This window comes from Micromys minutus (assembly GCF_963924665.1).
Source record: "Micromys minutus genome assembly, chromosome: 4".
Lineage (NCBI taxonomy): Eukaryota > Metazoa > Chordata > Mammalia > Rodentia > Muridae > Micromys > Micromys minutus.
This window is the reverse complement of record NC_137973.1, coordinates 29,083,560-29,095,903: the sequence shown is the minus strand read 5'-3', so window position 1 is coordinate 29,095,903 and position 12,344 is coordinate 29,083,560. Positions and strand designations below refer to the sequence as shown.

The 12,344-nt window shown below is 40.6% G+C and overlaps 1 protein-coding gene across 1 annotated transcript; it reads right to left on the bottom strand.

The window, feature by feature from the left end:
* Positions 1–2,119: 2,119 nt before the first annotated feature.
* Positions 2,120–3,232, bottom strand: LOC308420003 (TD and POZ domain-containing protein 4-like; the record flags this gene model as incomplete). The annotated part of the gene is made up of 1 exon (XM_080915972.1): positions 2,120–3,232. One exon carries the CDS (start codon positions 3,230–3,232, stop codon positions 2,120–2,122), a length of 1,113 nt encoding a protein of 370 aa, XP_080772098.1.
* Between the last annotated feature and the right edge of the window lie 9,112 nt (positions 3,233–12,344).

The following is a 12,344-nucleotide window of genomic DNA, read 5'->3' as shown; positions in this document are numbered from 1 at the left end:
ACATCTAAAATAAATAAATAAATATAAAGATCCTGGTTGTGGAGCCAGATCTTAGGCTGCCATTCCCCCAGAAGAGCTCTTTCCTGTATAACCCAGACATTTGTGCTCCCCCCCTCTCTGTCTCTCCCTCCCTCCCTTAGAGTATGTGCTTTTTCATCCTCCATCCCTCATTCATGGGAACTTCCCTTGCTTCCTGCCTTGTGGCCAATAAACTAACCATTCAGAGAGTTGCTTCCTAATGAGCCTGCCATTTACATCTAATCTGACTTTAATTGGCTCATTTCTCCAGCAGAGAACTAACCTACACTATGTTTCTTGATTTAAAAACTACATTTTTTGATATTAACCATCTCTCAGATATGGAATCTTTTCCCAATTTGTAACTTTGTCCAAATGACAGTGTCATTTGCCTTACTAAATTTTTTCAGTCTCATGAGGGCCCACTTACTAAATGTTGGTCTTAGTGGTAATACTATCTATGTTCTGTTCAGTATATTTTCTCCAGTGCCAATGAGTTCAAGGCTATCCTCCACTTTTTGTTTTTTCAGTTTGTCTGATTTTAATTTGAAGTATTTGATCCTTATGGAGTTTCATGTGTGCAGGGTAATGGGTATGGATATATTTGCATATTTATACATGTAGCCATCCATTTTCACCAGCACCATTTTGTTAAAGAGTCTATGTATGGTCCATTGCGTATTTCTAGCTTTTAGCCAAACAAACATTCTTGATACTTGTTTGAGTGTTTGTCTGGATCTTCAAATTGATTCCCTTGATCAAAAAGTCAGCTTTTAAGCCAATTTCATGCTGTTTTGTGGGTTTTAAGCCAGATAATGGAAAGTAGGGCGTTGTCCTTACCCTGGACTTCTATCAGAGAGCAAGGTAGCAATGGGGTCACCTAAATCAGCCTTGTGCTTAGTCAACTGGATAGAGACAAAAATAAGTCACAGAAAAGCCAGTTAGGGTTCTGTTTCCTTGCCAGAGAACTGGTTTCTCTGGATACATGCCATCAGTGGTTTACTAATCTAATAAGCTTGGAAGGCAATTTTCCCGAGTCTAGCACTTCCTCCCTTTTCCCTTCCCTCCCACAAAAAACACTCACCCCTACTCCAGCTATTAAACCTACCCCTAAAGTTACACTAAACTAGCTGACTTTCATACCTGCTGTATATACTGCCTCCCAAGACCCTACAACCCACTCATCCAGACCAAAACCTGGATAGACAAAATTGATTCCTCTGAAGGCAAATACCAATGAAATCAATAAACAGATATCAATGTTTATATGCATATTATATTTTATTAGGATATTGATTTGTCAAGCTGATATTGGCCATTGTGTTAATTATGGTTTTAATACTGTGAACAAACACCTTGACTAGGACAACTCTTAAAAGGACAACATTTAATTGGTGCTGACTTACAGGTTCAGAAATTCAGTCCATTATCATCAAGGCTGGAACATGGAAAACCCAAGAAGGCATGGTACAGGAGTGCTGAGAGTTCTATGTCTTCATACAAAGTCCTCTGGGTGAAAATTTTCTTCCAGGGAGCTAGCATAGCAGTATTAAAGCCCACATCCACAATGGGACACTTCCTCCATCAAAACCACACCTACTCCAATAGGCCATACCTCCTAATACTACCTAATACTTGGCCCTAATACTCAATGGGCCAAGCATATTCATACCACCAAACTCAGTTTTTTGGGTACAAAAAGTCTTCTTTCCCCATCCTTAAAACTAAATATTCATGTTTGATTTCTCCTTTCTCTCAGCCCCTAGTCATCTGTTCTACTGAGTTCAATGTAGACAGGTTTCTAAGAAGAAGCCCATCTGAGCTATGCACTCAGGCCAGTACCTACGTTGAATCCCAGATTCCAAGACAGGAGACAAAAGTCAAGCAATAACATCAATATGGTATATGTCAGGTAGAATGTACCAGACTCCAGTGCTGCTCCCTCCCCCACCCACAACTCCAAGTTATTTAGAGCTATTGTGAGCCCGGAGCCACCTTGATCCCCTCCCTTATGCTCCAGTGTAAATGCTTCAGCAGTCACTCCATCTAACCAGGAGTCACTGGGAACAATACTGGTTGTTATTTGGAAGACAGACATAGGTCATAGCTGACCAGGTCTTAAAGACCACTTAAGTTGTTTTAAAGGGAGGGTCCAGAAAACACTCTTTGTAGAAGCCAGAGAGTGGAATGCTTGAGCCAGCAAGTGGGGATGGGACTCTACCATTGACTTCCACCCCAGGGTATCAGAAACCTCAGAAGCATGAAGTGTAATGAAATCCAGGGTCTGAGTCTTCAGGCGTTCCATGCTACGGAGGTCAGCCAGGATGAGAGTATGTGCAGCATTCTCTACCGAGAGTTTCCTGCAGAGGGCATCCTCACAAATGAACTTCAAGCCCTCCAGGCCATACTTGTCAGCAGCAGCCAGCAATTTAGTAGCCATGGAGTGGCTATGGAGATATGGTGCCTTCCCTGTGTAAATGAAGCCCTTCATCTCCTTGAAGACTTGGGGATCCAGGTCATGGATCTCAACACGGTACTTTACACTCTCTTCCATTTCATGTTCAAACATGGCTCTGAAGACTGGAGAGCGAGCTGCTAGGATGGCCTTGTGAGCCCTGAATTCCTGCCCAGCTACCACCAGGCAGCAGTCTGTGAAGAGGGAATTCTCCCACAGCTCCCCTAGGTCACCTGCCATTGTGCACCTTGGATTATGGATTGCAAGTCTTATGTTCTGTCCAGAAACGCTTAAGGAGTCTTGGACCATGCTCACCTTGCAGAGGAGGGTAAGTCTGTCATCCAGTAATAGTGAATGGGTTTGAGACAAGAGGAAATCTCTAAGGATGAACTTGTTAAATCCAAAGGCTTGGTTAGGCAAGACACTATAGAATCCTGAGGTCTCTGCAACATTGCATGTTTCCCCCTTTGCATCTAAGATACAAATTTGAACCTTTGCTGAAACTGTGCTCTTTTCACATCTGATCGATATCAGGTGAAGTGACAGGTAACCTTTGCTTTCTTCATCAAGCCCATCTGGGTATAGTTTCAAACACCATTTCACTTTGTCTTCAGCGTCTGATGAGAACACTGGACTTGTAATATATTCCCACATTCCTTCAACAAGAAAAGAATAGTTGCTAATGGTCCATCTATAGCAGAATTTCCGGTTGCTACTCTGTCTGTAGTCCCAGCTCTTGGCTTCCCGGTCCCCTGACATTTCTGCTTGAGGTACCTTGGATGACAGAATGGAACCTGAAAGGAAGAACTCAAAATTATTTACTCTTTACCCTATAAGATACGATTATAGATAATTTTAGATTTAAATTTTACCTTCTCTTAAATTGGCAATTCCATCATGTTGAAAACTTGTCTGTCTAAAATTTCTAATCTAGACTTCAATATTAGTTTTAGAGAAAACTGTGTAAGTCTTTTGTGGCTGCTAAATCATGTTAAAACTCTCTCCTTCTCACTCTCTCTCTCTCTCCACATTTCTCATCCCTGCTCCTCTCCCCTTTTCATGCTCTAATTTAACTCTATTCTATACTAAAACAGTCCTATGGTTGGTATCTTAGAGAGACAGGATACTTCTGCATGGACCCACCAGAGCACCACTCCCACCCTCATCACAAAATGCCTCTAACAAACAACTCTAGGGAACAGATTGCTCCCTAGCCCTATCCCGCTATACCCCAGCAAATTGGTAAGCTCCTTCTCCCACACTGGTCAGAGAAAATATCCCCTGGTCCCAAGTGAGGGGTAATTAGTTTGCAGCCATCCTGTTGTGTCCTCATGCTAAAGGACATTCACAGTCTTTATGAATGAACTCCTTGATGACTTTTCTTTAGGACATTTCCCTTGAATGAGATTTTCCTCTATCCTCTGCCTCATTTCCTTTTCTCACTGCTTTGAAACCAGTGATGTGGGTAAATCGTTCTGCATACTACAAACTGGCCTGAGTTCACAACACCCTAGTTCCCTGCTTGACCACTTGGTGACTGGCCCTTCTGTTTTCTAGTTAGTAATTTATACACAGCATGCTGATAGAGGTAATTTATTACATCTACTCTAACCTAGACAGAGTAAGTCTTTACAGTCACTCCCAGATTTCCTACTGGGATGCCTCCCACTCAAAAAGAATCTAAATTCTAATGCTAATTTTGGCCTCAATATCCACTAGGCAATAACTCTATATGGATATTTAAAGGCACTTGAAAAATAGAGAATTTTAAAATTCTCTCTCCATCCTTCCAGAAGAATGGCAATATTTCTAAGTAGGCTCCACTATCACAGCCTCCTTCTCTTACCCCTTTATTTTTTTGCTCTCCCTCCCTCACATAGGAACAGGGACATACTGCCTAGAGTGTGGTATGATAACCACTGAGAAACAGGGCTTTCCTTCTCTTGCCATTTTCCCAGTGACTGACTCTAGCCTCCTCTCTCTGATGTACCCCTTTCTTTCTGGCTCCCAGCCATACTCAGTCCTTGGGGCCCAAACCCTCTTGTTCTAGAGTAGAGGGGCAGACAGACAGAGCACAGAAGCAGGCCCTGGCTCTTATTCCACCTCTGTTCGCCAAAGGTCTTGCTCTCTTACTCAGCCTTGCATGTGCACTGCTCACAGAAGGTTGAGCTGTTCTTCAACAAAGACCCCACAAGGAAAGAGAACTTCAGATCAATCTCACTTATGAACTTTGATGCAATACTCAACAAAATTCTTGCAAACCAAGTCCAAGAACACATCAATACAGTCACTAACCATGATCAAGTAGGCTTCATCCCTGGGATGCAGGGATGTTTTAATATACAGAAATCCATCAATGTAATCTACCATATAAACAAACTCAAAGAAAAAAACCACATGGTCATCTCACTAGATGCTGAAAAGCATTTGACAAAATTCAACACCCCTTCATGTTAAAAGTCTTGAAAAGAACAGCAATCCAAGGCCCATACCGAAACATAATAAACGCAATATGCAGCAAACAAATAGACAACATCAAACTTAACGGTGGGAAACTTGATGTATTCCCACTAAAATCAGGGATGAAACAAGGCTGCCAACTCTCACCCTACCTATTCATCATTGTACTGGAAGTCCTGGACAGAGCAATTAGACAGAAAAAGGATATAAAATAATACAAATTAGAAAGAATGAAGTAAAAATATCAAATATCACTATTTGCAAATGACATGTTTGTATACTTAAGTAACCTCAAAATTCCACCAGAGAACTCCTACAGATGAAAAAAACTTCAGCAAAGTGACTGGGTATAAAATTAACTCAAACCAATCAGTAGCCTTCTTCTACTCAGAGGACAAACATGCAAAGAAAGAAATTAGGGAAAAGATACACTTCATAATAGTCACAAATAATATGAAATACCTTGGTGTGACTCTATCTAAGCAAGTGAAGTAGCTGTATGCCAAGAACTTTAAATCTCTGAAGAAGGAAATCGAGGAAGATCTCAGAATATAGAAAGATCTCCATGCTCATAGATTAGAAGAATCAACATTGTAAAAATGGTCATCTTGCCAAAAGCAATCTACAGATTCAGTCAAATCCCTATCAAAACACCAACCCAATTCTTCATAGAGATGGAAAGAGCAATATGTAATTTGATCTGGAATAACAAAAGACCTAGATTAGTGAAATCCATCCTCAACAACAAGAAAATATCTGGGGAATCACTATCCCCAACCTCAAGCTATATTACAAGGCAATTGTGCTAAAAATTGCATTGTACTGGTACAGAAATAGGCACGTGGATCAATGGAATAAAATAGAAGATCCAGAAATGAGCCCTCACATATATTGTCACCTGATTTTTGACAAAGTAGCTGTAAACATTCAATAGAAAAGGGACAGCCTATTCAACAAATGGTGTTGGTCCAACTGGCACACATCATGCAGAAGAGTGAAAATAGACCCTTTCTTATCTCTTTGTAAAAGCTCTACTGCAAGTGGATCAAAGATCTCCATATTAAACCAGGTACACTGACTCAATTAGATGAGAATGTCGGGAAAACCTTAGTACACATAGGGAACAGGGGAAAGCTTCCTGAGCAGAACACCAATGGCAGGTGCTGTAAAACCAAGGATCGAGAAATGGGACTAAATGAGACTGCAAAGTTTCTGCAAGGCTAAGAACACTGTCAGAAAAACAAAATGGCAGCCAACAGAGTGGGCGAAGATCTTTACCAACCCCATATCAGATAAAGGCATAATATCCAAGGTATACAATGAACTCAAGAAGCTAGACACCAGAGAATCAAACAACCCTATTAAAAAATGGGGTACAGAGCTAAACAAAATGTTCTCAATCGAGGAATATCGAATGGCTGAGAAGCATCTAAGGGCATGCTTGACATCATTAGCAATCAGGGAAATGCAAATCAAAACAACCCTGAGATTCCACCTCACACCAGTCAGATTGGCCAAGATCAAAAATTCAGATGAAAGCAGATGCTGGCGAGGAAGTGGAGAAAGAGAAACACTTCTCCACTGTTGGTGGGGTTGAAAACTAATACAACCACTCTGGAAATCAGTCTGGCGATTCCTCAGAAAACAGGACATAGTACTACCTGAAGACCCAGTTATTCCACTTCTGGGCCTATGCCCCAGTAAAGCTCCAACATACAACAAAGACATATGCACCTCAATGTTTATAGCAGCTCTATTTATAATAGCCAGAACCTGAAAAGAACCCAGATATCCATCAGTAGATGAATGGATACAAAAATTGTGGTACATTTACACAGTGGAGTACTACTCAACTATCAGAAACAATGACTTTATGAAATTCTTAAGAAAATGGATGTATCTAAAGAATATCATCCTGAGTGAGATAAACCAGTTACAAAAGAACAGACATAATATGCAGTCACTGATAACTGGATACTAATCCCAGAAAGCTCTGAACACGCCAGAAACAACCCACAGACTGTGTGAAATTCAAAAAAAGAGAGAAAGAAAAGAAAAAAACATTATGTTTACTCCTTTCACACCAAGAAAACCTTGACTAATTCCAGGTTACATCCTGTTTTACTCGTACTTTATGCTCATTGTAACTAGTAAGATCTTAATGCACAATATCAAACCTTATAAAAAAAAAGCCATGCAATGACAAAAATGTGTTTGTATACGTTTATACAAAAATGCTTAAAATTTGTACATTTATCTTTGTTTTTTTTTAATAAAGTCCTTAAATTAAAAAAAAAAAAATGTGATATATTTACACAATGAAGTACTACTCTGCTATTAGAAACAATGACTTTATGAAATTCCTAGGAAAGTGGATGCATCTATAGAATATCATCCTGAGTGTGGTAACCCAGTCACAAAAGATCAGACAAAATATGCAGTCACTGAAAAATGGATACTAGCCCCAGAAAGCACTGAATTGCCCAGAAACAACGCATAGGCCATATATTGCTCAACAAAATTAAAGGGCAAAAAGTGAAAGCCTCAGTCCTTCTTAGGAGAAAAGTAAAGTGTCTAGCACCCTCTCAGAGTGTAGTACACCTGGACCTTAAATGATTTATACTCCAAGAGCTAAGAATATAGTCTAGTGGCAATTTTTGGTATTCAAAAATCACTATGTTTAATCTATACACACCAAAAACCTCTGAGTGTTTCCATGTTACATTCAGTTCTACATGTACTTTATGCTTATGGTAACCAGTGAGATTTCTATGCATACTATCAAACTTCTGACAGTTCCAGAGAGGCAAACCGAGGGCTCCAGTCTACATTCGGACACAGACTCTTCAACTCACCCTGCTTCTTCTAAATACAGATTGTACTGCAATTGCTGGATGGCAAGGAAACAGCCAATTCTCTTAAGACTGAACAACATTCCATCCACATTTTCTTTGATTTCCCAAAGACCTGTGTAGATTGTCTTGAAGCTGTTGGTATTTTAATGTTAATTCTGCTTCCCCAAGAAGGGCTGCCTAGTCACATTGACTCCACCTGAACTTTCCATTTTAATTAGTAAAATAAAGGAAAGCCAGTGCCTGGGCGGGGCAAGAGTGAGGGCTGTGAGGTCAGAGAAGGTCACAGGATGGAGGGTGAAGGTCTTGGCAACATGCAGTTTTCCAAGGACCAGCTAGACCCAGGTGATGTTAATTGACATTAAATAGCTATGAATATTTAGGATTTTATAAGTCTAGTATCTCATATAGAAAGGCAGTTTATATCTTTGTCTATTTGGTGTAATCTTGTTGTGTAGAGGGTTTGTGGATTGAGTGTTGAACATATAAACATGTATGAAAAGCTATCAGGCTGTAGAGTTGTGTGGGATTTTGGGATAGAGAAACACCCGGGACTGAGGCAGAGAACATGCAGTAGGAAACGGCCAAGGGACAGGAGTTGTGGGAACAGAGTGAGATCCAGGTGGTGGCTTGGATGGTCTACGTGAGGCTCCATATCAGGGTCAGGCCTGAGGAGTGAGACATCAGGGCCGATAGATAAACTTGTTTTTATTTAATATTTACTGCAACAGACACATTTTCCCTATATCTGCAGGAAGCAGCTAAACATCATGATGAACATATTCCTGCCCCACCAATGTCTCTGTCTAATATTTCCTTTTATTACAAATTAATCCAAGATTAGGAAATATTACCATTCCTTCTAGGCTACACCTGGCAACAGCCTGGTAGGCCTGACTCACTATAAAAGGGGATTTTTGCCCCTTCTCACTCTATTAATCTCTTCATTTCTCTTACTCTCCCTGACTCTATAACCCATTTCTCCCTCACTCCTTTTCCCACTCCCCCCCCTTCTCCCAGTGTTCTTGGCCAACAACTCTGATTCTCGTCTCCTCTGTCTCTCTCTCTCTCTCTCTCTCTCTCTCTCTCTCTCTCTCTCTCTCTCTCTCTCTCTCTGTCGGTCTGTATGTCTATCTCTCTATATATCTATCTCTTGCCAACTCTTTCTCTGCCTCTACTTCTCTCTACTTCTACTCTTCCCTAACCATCTCCCCTTCTTTTTTTCTTATGCTCTAAAAACCTCGATTATATACTAAAGCTATACTAAGTACATGTACAAAGCTCTATCTAACTTTGAATGAGCTTAGAAAAGGTTACACATTCTGATTTCATATAAATTATATTAGTCAAGGTCCTATAATGAACATAAGAATAACTTCCTCCCTATCTATCTATATACATCAACAGAGAGAGAGAGAGAGAGAGAGAGAGAGAGAGAGAGAGAATATATAAAGTTAAACTGAAGAATGAGGTCCAGCTAATCCAACAATGACAAAAGCCAGTACTTACTTAGTCCACAAGGTTTGAAGTCTCAGGAGTTCTTTAGTATATACCGCAATCCTGAAGAAGAAGGTTCTAATGCCAGTGAAGAAATGAGCTTCCTAATAAGCTGAGAGCAAGCAGGCAAAGACACAAAGCTTCCTTCTTCCATATGTTTATAAAGGCCTCCAGCAGAAGATATGGCCCAGTTGTAGGTGTGTCTTCTAGTCTCAGGATATGGATTAAAGGTTTGTGTTTTTCTGCCTTGATACCCAGATTAAAGGAGTGTGTTTTTCCACCTGAAGAGTCTGTATGAGCAGGATCTATCTACCTGAACGTAAGCAATTTTTTTTAAATATAGAAGTATGCCTTCCAGTATTGGACTTTATTAGTACTGGAGGTAGTCCACATGGGAATAGGGGTAGCCTTCATCAGTGTATTTGGCTTACTGTGGTCAGTCTTCCATAAATGAAGGGATCATGTCATTCTCTGCACAGCTACTATTAACCCTTGCGCTGGTCTTACACTAATTCCTGCCTCAAACATCATAGGGAGAGATGTGTTTTCCTTAACTTGTCAGAAGTGTGGGTGATCACAAAATGAAGGGCCAGTTGAAGAACTCCTATGTGATGGACAGGAAGCAGAGCCCCAAACCTGTGAAGGTGGCTTTCTTCTTTCCTGTGTTATTCCAATTACACCCACAGACCTTGGGATGACTTCTCCCAATTTGGTTGGTGATCTTGTACTGTATTTCCCTCTCAGGAAATCCTCTCTGGAAATCCTCTTCAGACTTGAAACTGCAGCCCTTGCTCTGCTAGTCCTGAATAGGGAGAGAGTATTCTTACTCCCAAGGGCTGCAGCATATAATCAACAGATATCAGAGAGTGGGGTTTGTGATGTCTGTTCTTATGTAAAGTGACATGTAAAGCTCTGCCTACATTTCTCACCTCTCCAGGTTCTCATGTTTAGAGAGACCTCAGAGCCTAGAGGACACAGAAAAATCACAGCAATAATATCAGATCAGCAGCTCTTACCTTTCCTGCATGTTTGGTCCAATTTGGCTTATCACACATTATTGAATAAATCAATCAATTGATTTTGATTCCTCTGCTAGATGTATTGCAAACTATGAGCATCAGTGAGTCTGTATCTGGTTCTTTTGTGGCCTTGATAGGAGCAGGCTTCTGTAGGGTGGAAGTTGCATCAGGAGAACTGAGATCCCCCTGGGCAGGAATTATAGGCTTAGTTCATGAACTCTCTGTATAGAGGGGAACAGCTGTAAAGTTTTGTTTTTGGTTTTGTTTTTTTTGTTTTTTTTTTTTTTTTTTTTTGTTGTTGTTGTTTTTCAGGGAGGTGGAAGGGAGGAGTGATTTCATGGGTGATCTTCCAGAGACAAAAGAATTCTGTACCACACCAGAGGAAGAAAGCATCCTTATACCTAAGAAAGCAAGTAGTCATTAATAAAAACCAGACTGACAAATGAAGATATATATATAGATAGATAAATGATAGATAGATAGATAGATAGATAGATAGATGATAGATAGAGACATACAGAGAGAGAGAGAGAGAGAGAGAGAGAGAGAGAGAGAGAGAGAGAGAGAGAGTGACAGAGAAACAGTGATAAACACAGACAACTACTGGTGACCACACACATCCCGACTCCTGGACAGAAGGAAATCTGAAATCTTTCAGTTTCTGGACACTGATGTCTGAACTGAAGATGCCTTAGCCATAATTACCTCCGGGCAACTTTCAAATATTTCTCTGTAGAATAAAGTTTTATTTGCATGGACTAATTATTTTCTTTGAGGCTTTCTCCATTGGTCTACTGACCCAGGACTAGTTCTGGAAGGTTCTAGCCTGAGTCAAATCATGTTAGGCTTAGAATGTTCTCAGCTTCTGATACTCACAGCTAATTAAGCTCATCACCTTCTGGTTCTTTCTGGTCTCAAGCTGCCAGATTTAATCTGGCTCAAAACTCCTCTTCACTGTAACTAATTTGGTCTGGCTCTTCTCAGCTCCCCCTGAATTGCTCACTTGGTCTCACACTAACTTTGACAATATGTTTGAATCTTCTGTCTTCCCACTCTCTTGTTCTTTCTTTACCTGTGTCTCTCCTGCTCTCTCCTCAACCTCTCTCCATTTCACTATCCCAGCAAAACTGGCTTCTCTCCTTTTCTCACTGCCCTGATCTCTTAAATAACTTCTCTTTGCCCTCTTTTCATAACAGTTGGGCATATTCTTTTCTGTCTAATCCTTCTCTGATTTTTCACTCTCTCTGGACACTGGTACTTTATTCTACATACTAACTTTACCTTCAGTGTTTGGAATTAAAGGTGTGTAGTAAGAGTTTGCCTGTATTCCAGCCAGAGTGATTAAAGGTGTGTGCCAAAGCTGAGCCACTCCACAACTAAAAATGTTTTTTTTCACTAAGCAACACAATTTGGGGGTTCAAAATATGATCAAATATGCTATAACAGTTTCCTTTTGGGGTGGAGGTGTCAGCCTCCTCCTCACTGTTTTGGGAACAAATTGGAGAAGGGAAATCTTGGCAATCTTTTTCTCAAGTTGAGTACCCTCTGGAATTCCTTGACCATTGCCCTCTATCTTGCCCTCAGGCGCTCAGGACCTTATTGTCTTAAAGTGTAGTCTCTGGAATTTCTATTGAGCCTCCAGGAATGTTGTAGGGTGTTCTTCTGAGAAGTCTGTTAAACCATGAATGTATTTTCAATGGTATTTTCACTTTTAAGGATTTTTTTTTTATCTTATATATGTCATCCAACACCAGGTTTTCCTTCCTGCTTTCATCCAAGTTGCTTCCCCACCCCCAATCCTCCCTCTTCATTGTCCACTGCTTTGCTCCTGTTCAGAAGAGAGCAGGCCTCACCAGGATGTCTACCAAATATAATGAGTTACAATAAGACTGGCCCATGTTCATGTACTAAGGCAGGGCAAAGCAACCCTGTTGAGGGGAAGAGGTCCCAAAAGCAGCCCAAAGAGTCAGAGAAATGTATCTTGTAATTATAGAAAACAATCCATGCCATGTCCGGTTACTCATCTGTACTGGCTGGTTTGGT